The sequence below is a fragment of the Humulus lupulus genome, chromosome 2, assembly GCF_963169125.1.
Source record: "Humulus lupulus chromosome 2, drHumLupu1.1, whole genome shotgun sequence".
NCBI lineage: Eukaryota > Viridiplantae > Streptophyta > Magnoliopsida > Rosales > Cannabaceae > Humulus > Humulus lupulus.
In genome coordinates, this window is record NC_084794.1 from 92,264,433 (window position 1) to 92,280,634 (window position 16,202).

The 16,202-nt window shown below is 38.7% G+C and overlaps 1 protein-coding gene across 1 annotated transcript; it reads right to left on the bottom strand.

The window, feature by feature from the left end:
* Positions 1–6,242: 6,242 nt before the first annotated feature.
* Positions 6,243–6,779, bottom strand: LOC133814518 (uncharacterized). Its single transcript, XM_062247465.1, has one exon. It carries the CDS (start codon positions 6,777–6,779, stop codon positions 6,243–6,245), a length of 537 nt encoding a protein of 178 aa, XP_062103449.1.
* Positions 6,780–16,202: the final 9,423 nt, after the last annotated feature.

Genomic DNA, 16,202 nt, shown 5'->3' on the forward strand with positions numbered 1-16,202 from the left:
AATCACAACTGCGATCTCTGAAAATAGAGACCTAGCACGACCGCGCCCAGCCCTGGCGCGACCGCGCTACTTAGCTGGATTGGCTTGGCGCTCTGTGAGCGCGACTGCGCCAACTGCCCAAAAATGTGATTTTGAGGATATTTTATCTACTTTTAGAGATAAGTTGGTAATTGTTTGGACTTTATGCAAAGGGGTTTTAAATAATTTCTTAAGTATAATGGTGATGAATTAGTTTTAAAAAGAATTTTAGTGGGTTTAATTATGGTTTTGCTTGGTTGAGGGTTTTAAAGCCTTAATGTCATATATTATGTTTAGGCTCGCCGAGGATACTTGAAGAGACGTGTTAGGGTGTGTGGATCGCTGCTTCATTTGAGGTTAGAAGAGTGGACACCTGCACGTAGGGTGTACGCTTGACATACTCTATGGTATAACCTATTTATGAGTTATGTTTATGTTAATGCATAATTATGTTAGTGAATGTTATGTTTAATGAGCTTATATGAATTATGTTTATGTTTTGTGTATGTGTATGTGAAAACTGTTTGGCATGCTTATGTTTAAAATGCATGTCTACGTTACGAAGGTGCATCCTTATGATATGATGAAAATGCATGCTTACGTTATACGATACTTGTCCAACTCAACCTGGACTACGTTTTCTTTTCATGAGTTTTGATTTATATTATATTATTGTTACTGTTATTTTTATAAGTTCCCGACTAAGATTATGGGGTTGTGTCCTACACAACTCTTCTTGTTGGGTTTTTACTCATGGGTACTTTGTGCTGCAGGTAAAGGCAAAGAGGTGGTTACAACGCAATAAGTTGGAGAGCCTTGGCGGAGGGCGTACATGTCAAGGATTTAACGATCATAGGGGATCGGGCCTGCATTGGACATTTACTAAGTATTTATTTTAAAATGATGTTTAAGTTTTATGGATTTGATGTTAAGTTGTTTGTTTTATTTTATTTATGAAAACTACGAAACTCCGGAGTTTCATTCTTTTTAACGTTTTATTGGTGTTTATGAATGCTTTTATAAATAAAGGAATATTTTTATTTTAAACTTTATATATGGTAATTATTAATTTAATGCTTCAAGAAATTGGGGTGATACAGTTGGTATCAGAGAAATGGTTTTGTTTCCTGTAGACTATCCTGACATGTACTCTCACCGCTGAAGACAAGCGTGACTTATTGCACTGTAAACTTTATTTAAGTTGCTTTTGTTATGTGACTATTTTCCTTATGCGTTTTAGTGCCTTATCTGCATGTATAGAGTAGATAGCATGGTTTGTGTGCTTAGATTCCTTAAGGGTCTTTTGAACAAGACTCAACGAAGGAAGCTAGCAAGAAGGATAAGAAAGGTACGAAGGATAAGGATGCAGCATTTTGCATAATGGAGTATCGAGAACTTAGTGAACCATTGTGTGACGGTCAATAAGAGCATTCAAGACGTGGTCTGGGAAGGAGGACTACTAAGTTGCAAGAAGAAGTATGAAGTATTCAAAGATACGATTTCCTCAAGCAAGATGCTAGAAGAACTTCAGGTGGTGTGGAAGCACGTACAAGATAGAGCTCGGAAAGGTGCTAACTACAAGTGTACACTTAAGGCCTTCGTAAGACAACAAGGGTTCGTAATGTCCAACGAACCATCTGATCAAGGAATTTCAGTAGAGCTATTAGATAAGCTCAAAAGTTATTTTCTTGTGCATAGGATGTGGTTGTAGAAGTTTCGTGGTAAACGAATCGATTTTAGTTTATTTTGTTCTTACTTTTTTGGTTATGAACTTTTTTTTTGGTGAATAAGAATCATTGTATTGCTCAAAAACCATATCATGTACACTCTACAGGCCTTCTAATACCCCTATCCTGACTTTACATATTCATGTATCTATCTTTACAATTTTAGAAACCACTCTCTATCATTACTACTTGTTTTACTTGCCATTGTCATAGCCAATCTCACTTTAAGCTCTCTTTGAATAACCTCTACAATATGATTTACATGCCAAAGTTTATATGTACACAAAACATCATTACGTGCTCTCCATATATGATACACCAGTGCAGTAAGAGCTGCTATAAAAATTCTTTTTCTGACTTTACTTAGATGCTTCGTTTTGGATATCCACTTCAATAGTTGTTGGTAATGTTTTGTTTGTGCTCGGCAACCAAGCCATTTCTTTATCCTCAAAAGACAAGCCTTGCTGTAAGTACATTGAAAAAACAAGTGAGGAAGGTCTTCATTGTGATCGCCACACAACAGACACACTGTGTCCAAACTTGGTAAAAATCTGCTGAGATATGTTCTGGTATTTAGCTTCTGAAGCATTACTAACCATAGAATGAATCTATGCTTCGAAATATTAAGTCTCTCCCAAACAAACTTCCTCCACTATACATTAGTATGTTGATCATATAGTATATCATGTCCGGATTGAATACTATATTTCATTGCTATAAAAGCTGCCTTATCCAGTTTGGCTTTAAAGAGATCTTTAATATCAACAATTTTCTTCCAATACTAGCTGCAATTCTGTTGCACTGTATACCCCCACCAGTCCTCCTTTTTCAAATAAATGCTATGGATCCATTTAACCCACAAGTTATCCTTTTTGGAAGCTATGGCCCATACATATTTACCCAGTGATGCAAAATTCCATTATGAAATCTTCCTGAAGCCTAAACCTCCAGCAGCTTTTAAAGTGCATACAGAGTTCCAAGCAACTAAACCTAGACCGTGAGACTCTGCCAATCCTTTCCAAAGAAAGGCTCTACAAGTGGCCTCTATATCCTTCAATAATTTTTTTGGCAGAATCATTATTTGAGACCAGTAAGAATGTATTGATAACAGTACATAATTAATCAATGTGACTCTACCCATATATGATATGTTCCTAGAGCTCCACTGCTTAATCCTGGAAACCACATTCAGCAGAAGAAATACGCTTGGAACATATTGGGATACCAAGGTACCGGAATGGAAGGGTACTACAAGTAAAACCTGAAACAGCCAGCACTCTAACAATCTCAGTCTCAGACATTCCACTACAATAGATTGCAAATTTAGTCTCATTTGGAATAAGTCCCAAAGTCTTTGAAAATAATTTGAGCCCCCTAAGCTTCCAAAGAATAGAAACAAAATCTCCATGACAGAATAATAATAAATCATCCGCAAAGCATAAGTGATTCATCTTTATACCAGAACACCTGTCATGGTACTTGTAACCTGAAGATGAGCCAACTTTAAGCATAATTCTGGACAGATATTCCATGCCAAGTACAAATAGCAATGGAGACATTGGATCCCCTTGTCGCAATCCTCTCTTAGACGCAAAGAACCCATGCATAGAGCCATTGATCATCAATGAATACCTTGGTGTTCGAACACAGGTCATAATAAGCTGAATTAATTTCAGAGGAAAATGAAATGCAGTGAGCATCTCTTCAATAAAATCCCAGTCTATGGTGTCATAAGCTTTCCTCATATTCAACTTGATGATACAACATGGTTTGCAAATTTTCCTCCAGTAATGTCGAACTAAGTCTTGACATATCATGATGTTGTATGCTATGTATCTACCATGAACAAACCCCCCTTGATTTTCTACTATTAAGTCAGGAATAACTTGACGAAGTCTTGAACAGATCATCTTAGACGTTGTTTTATAAATGACATTACAACATGCAATGGGTCTGAAATCACAAATAGTATCTGGGCAAATGGTCTTAGGAATGAGAGTAATAGTTGTGGCATTAATCTCTTTGAGAAATTTACCCAATTTGAGGAAAGATAAAACAGTTGCACTAACCTCCAAACCCATCAAATTCCAGTTATCTTGATAGAAGTAGCTACTATATCCATCTGGGCCTGGAGCTTTCATCCCTGAAATTGAAAACATAGCATTTTTAACCTCCTGAATTGAGAAGTCTGTTGTAAGGATCCGAATATGAGCTTCAGAAAGAATTGGGCCTAAACTCATTATTGACCGAGAAACTTGCTTCCTTTTTATCATAACTATCCCCAACAATCATTGATAATAGTCTAAAAAAGCCTCTTTAATACCAGCTGGTGTATCTACCCAAATGCCATCCTCATTCTTGATGGAGAGAATCCTGTTCTGTATCCGCCTAGCCTTCAGAGATGCATGGAAAATATGAGTATTCTCATCTCCATTAACCATCCAAATTCCTTTAGCTTTTTGTGCCAAAAACATCATGTAAGCTTTATGGAAATGGTGTTGGCTTTTATTGATCAAATCAGAGATTATACGCAGCGGAACAACAATCAAATTGTTAGATTAATCCCATAAGATTTCTAGATCTACTTCTTCACATTCATATATATATTGAATCAAGGACATGAATAGAAAAATTACCTCAGGTCCTTCCTAGCTGCTATCTTTTCGTATGGCTAAATCCTTGAGATCTCACACCAAGATCTTCCAAAATGTTCTCAGGCACACAAAGAACGAGTGTGAGCTCGCTATACAAATAATAGACAATAAACTATTTATCAGATGTTCTCAACACATGAGATCTGATAAAGTTTTGGACCTAGGTTTTGTGAAGAACAATGACTTTTGTTTATGTCACTGTTCTCTTTCTCTGAGAGAGATTTCTAGATAATTTTCTATCCCTGAAAAATTACGTTCTGTGAAAAACTGATATCCTATATTTAATATATCCTATATATTAAAATATTTGTTATTTTAAACAAATTCAAAATAACTGATCAGTTATCAGATTTTTGTTTAAATAATAATATTTTAATCATATTAAAATATCTCATTATTTATTTAATATTTAAATAACTAAAATTGTGGAATCAAGAGACTGAGTATACTCTCTTGTGCGTGTAGCACAGTGCCTGTGCACTGTGCCACACGTGTACCACATGCCTGTGATGGCATGTGATTTTTCCAATTTTTATTATTATTTAAATACCAAAAATCCCAAAAATAAATTAATTCAAAATTAATTATATTTTTGTTAAATCAAATAATTAATTAATTACACATAATTAAACAATAATTATGTTTGATACATAGAAAAATATTTTACTTATCACATAAGTCATTTTTGCCCATTTTTGTATTTACCTTTGTCAATGTTTGTTTGAGCCATTTCGGGGACCATGGACCTATAACATTAAGCTCCAATAAATAAACTAAATAATTAAACTCTTTAATTATAATAGTTAATTTATTAATTCTGATATTACTCCACTATAAATTCAGAATTGCACTCTTTATGTCATAGATATACTTTTACAGAAATCTTATCATAAGTCGTCCATTGATATAACCATCTTACAATAGTTCAACCCTCTAATTAATTAGTTCATAAATTAGAATGGAAGAATTACCATTTAACCTTTCTAATTTACTTCTTATTCCTTAAGTACCAATAATTCATTAGTGAATAATTAATCTATAATCTAATTATAGATTTGAGCTCAAAATCATTCAGTTCCAGAATTAACCCTTAAGGGAACTAATATACGATCCGTTAGGAAATATTAGATTATGTATTGTTGATACACTTCCCAGCCATCAATGATATTAAATCTCCAAAACAAAAGTCATTAGCCTCATTCTTTGAAGAGACCTTAACGAATGAATCAAAAGAGTTAATAAACATGAACAAGAGTTCATGAACACTCAGGATTTAGGTTGATCTAAAAATGATCATCAGTTATGATATGAATTACAAGTCTTTATTATTAAATGGTTTTTGGATAAAGACTTTAATTCATATCGGTCCATGTCATATATAATCATATTATATACAACACCTTTACCGAGATGTCTTTCCACATCAATAATCTGAATCTAGATTATTTGTATCATTATGATACTGAGTAAACCGTACTTACAACTCCAATTAAAGAATTCCATAACCTTAATTTGTTGTTGTTGACTATTTTTATTCATTCATGTGATCTTAATTCTCTCGTACTAATACAAGATCACATCCTCAATAATGAATATGGAATTTTTCTGATATTTACAAAATTATTCAAACAATAATTTAACAATCTAAATATGACAATAATAATAAACCATTGTATTTATTTATTCACAGAAAAAACAAATGTCTTTACATGCTTTTAGGACACACTCCTAACAAATGGAGAAAATTTTCTCTAGCCACCTGTTCTTGATTAATAATGCAGTCATTAAGTGGATCCTGATGCAATTTTTCCTGAATCTCCCTCAGCAAGATTTTTGCCTTAAATTATGCCTGTTGTATATCTGAAAAACCTTCTCTGTTAATACCCAATAATACCTGTTTCAACCTTTTCAGTTTAGAAACCACTTGAAACATTTCAGTACCCACAACTGGAATATTCCAACTGGTGTGAATTTTGACTGCATAAGAGGGAGCTTCTTTCCACATCCGAAAGTATCTAAATGGCTTCTTCTCCATTGCAAACTCCAAATAGAAGTGAACAAGGATTGGACTATGATCAAAGAGTCCTTCCGGAAGAAAAACAGCTTCAGACTTTGGAAAATAATCTATCCATTGTGAATTAACCACAACACGGTCAATCTTTGAATAAATCTTCTCCTCTGCCTTTTGTTTATTGTTCCAAGTATAGAAACACCCTGAGAACTTTAAATCCTCCAAATAACATAATGATAAGCACTCTTGAAAGCTGATAGAGAGTTTGGCAGTAACCTTTTTACCTATTCTCTCATGATGAGAAAGAATCTCATTAAAGTCTCCTATCAACATCCAAGGATCAGCAATAGATAAAGCCAACTCCTGCATATCTTTCCACAACTGTTCCCTAGATAATTCATCATTAAAACCATACACAAATGTGATAAAAAAAACTTCCTACCCAATTTGGTATTTGCACCAAACAATGTATCAATTGAGTAGTGCAAAACCTAATATCAAGAGAGTATACTTTCAGATTCCAAGCAACTATTATTATGTCTTTATCAATCCAAGGATTGTTATTAGTAAAACACCATCTAGAAAACAAACTAGTATAAAGGGAGCCCATATTTTTATTTTTCACTTTTGTTTCGAGAAGACTAACCAAACCAACATTCTTTGAAAGGATTAAATGCTTAATCTCTCGATGCTTATGTTGGCTATTAATCCCTCGTACATTCCAACAAAGTATCCTATCCATTGAGTATAGAGGGAACTCCCTCCTCTCTTCCTGTGTTGTTCCTTTGAAGCAAGTCTATAATAGAATCATCTTCCAGCATATGAAGTTGATTTGTCACACTAGTTGTGTTTGCCACTGGTTCCTGTATCTTGATCCCCTTTGTCACTGTCTGAAAACCTTCTACATATATATTTCCCTGACCTGAAATCGGCATTGGTTCACTCCTTTTAGGAATCCATGCTTGATTAGCTGGTTTACTCTTCCTACATAGATGAGACTCGTGTGATAAACCAGAACATATCTTACAAGAAATGGGTTTCCATTCACACTCCACCTGACGTTCCACTTCTTGATCAAATTCATTCATAAAGCTTATTTGAGAGGGAAAATCCTGAGGCATGCTAATCTCAATAAGAATTCTGGGGTAGGATAATCAGTCTCTGTGTTTGGTAATGTTATCAACTTGGATCGGCTTCCCAATCTATCCCACAATCTTCAAGAGTGATCGGTCTCCCCAATATTTGATGTCTACACCTCCCAATTGAATCCAAGTCGGGACTGAAGAAATGTCTTCTTTAGAGAAATCATCAATGGGATTCCATGGCTTCATAATCAGAGGCTTCTTGCCAAAGAACAAGTAACCACCATCCAACACATGGTCACGAAATTCTAGGGACAGAAATTGAATAATGAATATACCTGAAGAGAGGATTCCTACTTTGTCCACCTGTTCTTTCCATAAACGTCTCACAAATCCGTCTAGAACTCGAATTGGGGTATTAGCTCAGAGCACATAGCACATAATCGAAGGTTGCCAATAATTCACCTCCTCAGTGATTCTTCTCCTGGTTCAGAGAAGAACCATTGCCAGCCACATTCTTCCCACTATAACTGGCTCTATTCAAACCAGAGGAGTTAGAACGTAAAATCGGAGAAGTAACATTCTTACCCACATCCACATCCTGCTTTGCTTGTTTGGAAGCAGATAACCAATCCTCAACATTCGTGCACACTTCCTGAAATTGGTCTGGTATTGATGCATCAACAACCCGCCTCGCAATTTCCTCTTGCTTATCCTCCAACACTTCCAACTCTTAAATCCCTAAAATGGCGTCCATCAATCTGGTTTTTGATGACCCTATCTGTAGATGAAGGACCAACTTTCCTGATCTTGCTCTTCGATTTAGATTTCCCCCCATTTTTTGCTCCCTTTGCCATGGCGCCGATGAGATCACTGAGAGAGAAAGAGAGGGAAAAAATTCTAATGGGTTATGAACTTTTGTGAGTGATGGATGTTTCCGAATATTTTGGACTTTATGAATAAATGGAGATTAGTTGTTTGATGGATTTAAAAGTATAATTTGGTTCCTGATTTGAAAAAGTTACACTAAGATACACTTTTGGTTTCAAGAACAAATTTAAACCATGGCTTCTAGGAGATCAGTACGAACGAATGCTGGGATGAATCGCAACCTTGACGGCCAACATGTTGTGAGACCCAGTACGCAAGCTAACCCAGTGACAACCCACCACCAACTGATGGGGGAAATAGGCGTGAGGAAGATCCTCATATGGCCTACCAAAGGTTGGAGGCGCAATTTATGGCCATGCAAGAAGACATAAGGAAACAGGCTGAGGAGTTCAGGGAACTGAGACAGCTGAGGCAACAACAAGCTCAGCCAACACCATTGATCAGAGACGTTCAACAGTCTATAGCACCAATTGTAGTGATTCCTGAATCAGGAAACCATTTGGAACCATTGTATGAAAGGTTCCAGAAGCAACATCCTATAGTGTTTGAGGGGAGTGTTGATCCATGGAAGGCTGAGCAATGGATAAGCATGATGGGGTCAATCCTGGACTTCATACGAGTTGAAGGAAATGACAAGGTTGCCTGTGTAACTCACATGTTGAGGGATGATGCAAGAATCTGGTGGGAAGTTATCTCCCAGGCAAGAGACTTTAAAGCAATGATGTGGGTAGAATTTTAGGAAGCTTTTAATGACAAGTACTACAATGTTGGAGTACAGATGTCAAAGGTGGATGAGCTTGCCACCTTGACTCAAGGGAATATTACGATGATAGAGTAGACACTAAAGTTTGACAGGCTTTCCAAGTTCGCAGTAGATTTAGTGCCAACCAATGCAACTAAACTAGACCAGTTTGTTCGAGGCTTAAAGCCTATGATAGCCAGAGATGTTGAGATTGTATCAGTAGGGGGATACAATACATATGCAAAGGTTCTGGAAAGGTCCTCACTTCTAAGATAATGGAAGAAAAAATCTGGAAGGAAGGTGTTGATAAAAAAGAGGCAAGAAAGAATGCCTCCCAAGGTCATAACTCTAATGATCAGAAAAGGAAGGAAATGACCAGGCAGGGCAGTCAAGCCAAGATAAGAGGGCCAGAGATAATAAGGGAAATAATCGCATGGTAGCAAGGAATGGATATGGTATCCAAAGTGTGATAAATGTAAGAAGCACCACCAGGCGAATGTCGGGCAAACATGTGTTATGGTTGTGGTAAGGAAGGACACATCAAGAGGAATTTCCCACAGAAGACTCGGGAAGGGGTTAAGGAGCACCACCAGAAGGACATTAATCTGGTTCCAGCACGTGTGTTCGCTCTCATCATGCCTCAGGCAGAAGCAAGCACTTCTGTGGTCTTAGGTCAGATTTTTATCGCTGGAATTGATTGTCATGTTTTAATTGATTCTGGAGCCACTCATTATTTTGTTGCTAAGAGAATAGTGGATAGATTTAATAGAACTCATGAGATGCATGATAAGGGGTTTGGGACCATGTTAACAACCGAGGAGGTGGTAATATCTGGGAAGTGGTTTAGAGTCTTGCCTTTGAGGGTAGATGGTAGGGAGATATATGTAGACTTGATTGAGTTGGATATGAGTGATTTTGACGTAATCCTTGGGATGGATTGGATGACGAAGTGCAACGCTACCATCGATTGCAAGAAGAAAATGGTGGTCATTAAGCCTGACAAAGAAGAGCCTTTTTCGTTCATGGGAACAGCAACAGGACTATGAATTCCAATCATTTCAGCATTTGAAGCTGTGAAGATGTTACAACATGGATGCATGGGATTTTTGGCGAGTGTGGTTAATACAGCAAAAACGGGGGCGTAGAGACCGGAAGACACAAGGATAGTACGTGATACTTGGATGTATTTCTGGAACACTTACCAAGAGTGCCACCATAACAAGAAATTGAGTTCACGGTTGAGCTAGCACTGGAAGCAATACCAAAGACAACTTTTCACACCAGATATGGGCACTATAAGTTTCTCATTATGTCGTTTGGTTTGACTAACACCCCAGCAACTTTCATGGACTTAATGAATAGAGTGTTCAAGGACTATCTGGAACGGTTCGTGATCGTCTTCATCGATGATATTTTGGTTTATTCACAGTCTGAGGAAGAGCATGAACAGCACCTCAGGTTGGTCTTGTAGAGATTGAGAGAGCACAAGTTGTTTGCGAAGTTTAAAAAGTGCAGGTTTTGGTTACAACAGGTGACATTCTTTGGTCATATCGTTAGTAGAGATGGGATCAAGGTAGACCCAGCTAAGATTGAGGCTATTAGGAATTGGCGAAGGCCAAGGAATGCCTCCGAGATTAGAAGCTTACTTGGATTGGCACGCTATTACAGGAAGTTTGTGGAAGGATTCTAAAGAATATCGACCCCACTGACAGTTCTGACACGTAAGAATCAGAAGTTTACGTGGTCGAATAGATGTGAGAATAACTTCCAGGAGTTAAAGCTCCGTTTGATTACCGCCCCAGTCCTGAGTCTTCCAACAGATCAGGAGAAGTTTATGATTCATTGTGATGCTTCGATGCAAGGGTTAGGTTGTGTCCTTATGCAGGTAGAGAAGGTGATTTCTTATGCGTCATGATAATTGAAGGAATATGAGGAGAGATACCCAACCCATGATCTGGAGTTGGCAGTGGTGATCTTTGCATTAAAGGTATGGAGGTATCACCTTTATGGAGAGAAGTGTGAGATATATATAGACCACAAGAGCCTCAAGTACTTCTTTACATAAAAGGATTTGAATATGAGTCAGAGGTGTTGGTTGGAACTGGTGAAAGATTATGACTTTGATATCCTTTATCATCCAAGGAAGGCCAACGTGGTGGCTAATGCCTAAGTCGGAGAGGTCCAGGGCAGTTGTACAGTGTGAGACAGATATCCAAGGAGTTAGCAGATGATATGACCAGAGCAGGGATTAAGTTAGTAGTGGGCCAGTTATCCAACATTACCCTGTAGTCTACTCTCCTAGAAAGGGTAAAGGAGAGTCAGATACGAGAGCCACAGTTGGTAAAGATTAGAGAGGATGTTCTATCTAGAGCAGCTAGGGATTATTCTATATCAGATATGGGTTTGTTAAGATATAAGGGTCAAATTTGTGTTTCGATGGATGTTGTTATTAGATGGGAGATTCTAGATGAATCTCATACCACTCTGTATTCTTTGCATCCCGGCACCACGAAGATGTACCAGGATCTGAGAACTTTGTATTGGTGGTCGGGGATGAAGGGTGATGTAAGAGAATATGTAGCCAAGTGTCTGACGTGTCAGCAAATTAAAGTTGAACATCAGATACCAGGAGGACTATTACAACCCTTAGACATTCCAGAGTGGAAATGGGAAGACATCGCAATGGACTTTGTGGTGGGATTGCCTAAGACAGTGGGTCAGCAAGATTCGGTATGGGTGATTGTAGACAGATATACCAAATTGGCTCACTTTCTACCAGTGAAGACGACTTATACCATTCCCCAGTATGCAGATCTCTATGTAAAAGAGATAGTACGTCTTCATGGAGCTCCGAGGTCAATCGTGTAGGATCGAGACCCCACATTTACTTCCAAGTTTTGGGGAAGTTTGCAAAAGGCGATGGGCATGAGCTAAAGTTTAGTACAACTTATCATCCTCAGACCAATGGTCAGTCTGAGAGGACTATCCAGATACTGGAGGACATGCTGAGAGCATGTGTACTGGATTTTGAGGGGTCGTGGAATAAATATTTACCCCTTATAGAGTTTTCCTACAACAATAGCTATAAGGCGACCATAGGAGTGGCTCCTTATGAGATGTTGTATGGTAGGAAGTGCAGGTCACCTATCCACTGGGATGAGTTGGGTGAGCGCAGATACTTGGGTCCTAAGGCAGTTCAGAGGACCAATGAAGCTATTGAAAAGATCAGAGCTCGGATGCTCACTTCATAGAGTAGACAGAGAAGTTATGCCAATCTGAAGCGTAGGAACGTGGAGTTCCACATGGGAGACTATGTCTTCCTTAGAGTCTCGCCACTCAAGGGAATGAGGAGATTCGACAAGAAGGGCAAGCTGATCCCTAGGTTCGTAGGACCATTTGAGATCCTGGAAATGATCAGTCAGGTGGCCTATAGGTTGGCATTACCTCTGACATTATCAGTCGTGCACAACATGTTTCATATTTTGATGCTATTGAAGTATGTATCTGATGAGACTCATGTACTGAGTTATGAAGATCTGGAGCTACAGACGAATTTTTCCTTTGAGGAACAACCAGTCCAGATATTAGACAGGAAGGACAAGGTCCTTAGGAATAAAGTTATACCTTAGTGAGAGTATTATGGAGGAACAGCAAGGTCGAGGAGGTGACTTGGGAGTTGGAATCAACCATGCGGGACCAGTATCCTGAGTTGTTCAGGTAAAATTTGGAGGACGAAATTCTTGCAAGGAGGGGATAGTTGTAACATCCCAAATTCCCTAATATGTTTTAATGCCTGGGTTAGGGGGTCGTGAGGCAATACTTGTGTTGATTATGTGTTAATATGGTATGAGCATGTTCTTATGTGAATTATATTATGATATAATTACGCTTGCATGTTAAAAATGTTAAATATGTGTAAGTGGTCCTGTTTCTTATAAGAAGGGCATTTTAGTAACTGACCCGCTAAGGGTATATTTATAAATTTGAGTCTGTGTAATTGAGACCACATTATTAAGTGGATATATTTGGATTACTCGACACGAGGCGATCCTGGTGAGCAAGTTAGCGGAAAGTCACAATAGGGCACAATACTCCGCTCGGGGTGAGCTTAGGGGTACTTTAGTAATTTAGCACATTGTTGGGATTTGTCAGGTAATAGGAGATTAAATGATTATTATTTTGTGAGTGATGGGGATTTAGAGGAACACCCGGGGAGTCACGGGAAGTGTCGATTGACAGAACTGCCCTTGAGGCCACTAGAGAACTTAAGTTAGTGGTAAAGGTATTTTGGACTTTTGGAAAGATGAGGGTACAAGGTTTAGACGGCTGGGATTTAGAAACATTTAGAAAGATCAGTTTTCCAGCTCTCACTTTCTCTCTCCCGTATGACTCTCTTTCTCTTCATGGAAGCTTGAGAATCTTGAGGAAATTGGAGGACCAAGCTTAGGAAATTGAATGATTGGATTGGCTGAGTTGAGGATTCAATTTAGGGTGATTATATCTTTGAGGTAAGGGTTTGCAATTTGAATTGGTTCATGGAAATTCTTTGGTTTTGTTTGAAGCTTAAGTGTTTGCATGTTTGTTATTTGGAGAGTGAATTTTGGGAGTTTTGATAAGTTGTAACTAGTAATTAGTTAGGTGTTTTTGTTGGAAAGAAGTTATATTGATTATGGGGATTTAATTGAAAGATTGGGGTATAATTGGATTGTTTCTAGTTGGGTTCGACTAAGGAAAAACCCAGAAATTTTGGGTTCGAAAGGCTTGGTCGCGGCTCTATTCTTGGTGTGTTGCAGCCCTCTAGGGCAAAAGGGAGCTAGGTTGGGCTCTGTGGCAAGGGCGGGCCGCGATGCCACAAGGGTTGGGCCGCAGCGCGTGTCTAAAGTTTGGGGTCGCGATGGAGGCAGGCTGCGGCATAGGAGTATGGGGTCGCGGCTCTTAAGAGGATTTTTGGCCCCGAGGAGGTTTTGAGTTTGGGAACTTAACCCTTTGTGCTCGGGATCGATTCCACTTCCGTGTTGGATGGAATTCGATGTCCAAGAGGCTAGGACTCAGTCCGGAAGCCTTTATTCACTTGTTTTTGATGGAATTTCTTATTATGGTTGTGACTAGGTCAATGCCAAGGGCTCGGACCAAGGACCGTACTGAAGGATTGTCGTTACTAGCCTACACTTGGATCAAAGGTAAGAAAACTGCACCCAATATGTGAATGTGTGATTAAGGCTTGGCCCGATGGTTAAATAAAGACATGATTAAGGCTTTGGCCCTGTTAATGAGCATAATTATAATTATGTTTGTGCATGTCTAGTTAAGCGCATTGAAATGCGCATGATTATGTTTATGCCTATGTATGTTGTTTGAGTGTATTATAATACATTGTATCTACATATATGTATGATAAATGAAATATGTGATTGTTTGTTGAGCTTGGTTTATAAACCAGGGGATTATTAGGATGTTAGTTGGAGATCGACTTATTAGTTGAGGGCACATTGGATTATGAGAGACTTGTCTTATAAGCCGAGGGTCTTAAAGCTTGGACTTATAAGTCGGGGGCTTGTGAGGCTTGACTTATGAGTCGAGGGTCAGTAAGACTCGACTTATGAGCTGAGATTGGCCTTATGCATGTGGAGTGTGGGCCACCATGGCTGGGCCACCCTGGGAGTGCAACACGCACTTGACTGGCTAGGATGCCAAACAAATGGAAAGAGAGTGCGACACGCACTTGTGCAACTCTATGGTTGCCAATTTGTGTAATGTGTATGCCAGATTCAGTTATTACTATTTGATAAATATATTACTTCGTGAATTGTTTAATATGTTTTCTTGCTGAGTCTTTTGGCTCACGGGTACTGTTTGGTGCAGGTAAAGGTAAAGAGAAGCTCAACCAGCCATGAGTCGGAGGGCGATAGCAGTGACATGTACATATTCAGTCCGCTCGGCCACCACGGCTAAGATACTTAAGGAAGCTAGGGTTGATCCCACCTTTTGCCGCCTAGGTCGGCTTGTTGTATAACTTGGATGATGTAAGTAGTTTTAAAACTAACGTTTTTTTTTTTTTTATCCCGTGTAAAGAACATGTTTTTGGGTTTAATGAAATGGTTATGACTTGACCAAAATTTTAAATATATAAACCTGTAGTGGCTTAATCACATGTTTAGTCCAAATGACTTGTTTAGCAAGTTCAACACTGGTTTTAAACACACTTGGTAACAGACCTAATTAGTAGGACGTTACAAAGCCCTAATCACATATAACACGTATTGGTGTAGTTTTCTTACCTCAAGTCCAAATAAAGCGTAAATAAGAACGACCCTCAAGCACGATCCTGGATCCGAGCCCCTAGCGATAACCTAGTCACAACCATAATATAAAATTTCATCAATAACGAGCAAATAAAGGCTTCCAGACCGACTCCTAGCCTCTGGGGCCCCGAGTTCCACTAAACCAGGTAGTCGAATTGTTCCCGAGCCACAAGGAAAAGGTTTCCATTTTACAAAAAAAACATCCTAAGGCCAAAAATGCCCAGGCAGGCCGCGACCTGGCCCTGAGGGTCGCGGCGTGCCCCTTCTTTCCGAGAGCTTTCCCCCCTCCGTCAAGGGACGCGGGTCACAACTTGCCCTTGTAAGTCATGGCGCGCCTCCCAGACAGAGACCTCCCAAGGCCTAGGCTCAAGCTGAGTCGTGACCCCTCAAGAACAAGGTCGCAACTTGGCCCCATGAACCCAGATTTCTCACACTTTTCAGCAGCCATAATCAATCCAAACTAACCCAATTTCACCCCAAAACCATAATTCAATTCCCACAATATTTCTAACATCTTTCCAACAACAAAACCCAACAAAATACAACCTTAAAACTCAACAAAACACCAAGCTAATTCTCAAGCTTAAAGGTTCAAAAACACCTTCTAAAACAGCCAAACAAACATAGAATTTTAATGAAAAAATCATGATCTAGAGCATACCTCAACTGATGATTATTCTCACAAGCTGCAACACAACTAATTCCCCAAGTTTAGGCTTCAATTCCCTGATTTCTAGCCAAAATCCTCCTTAGTTCTTTAATGACTTGCTTAGGA

Excerpts from the sequence above, each read along its gene's own strand:
- LOC133814518 (XM_062247465.1), bottom strand. The coding sequence starts at position 6,779 with ATGCAGGAGTTGGCTTTATCTATTGCTGATCCTTGGATGTTGATAGGA.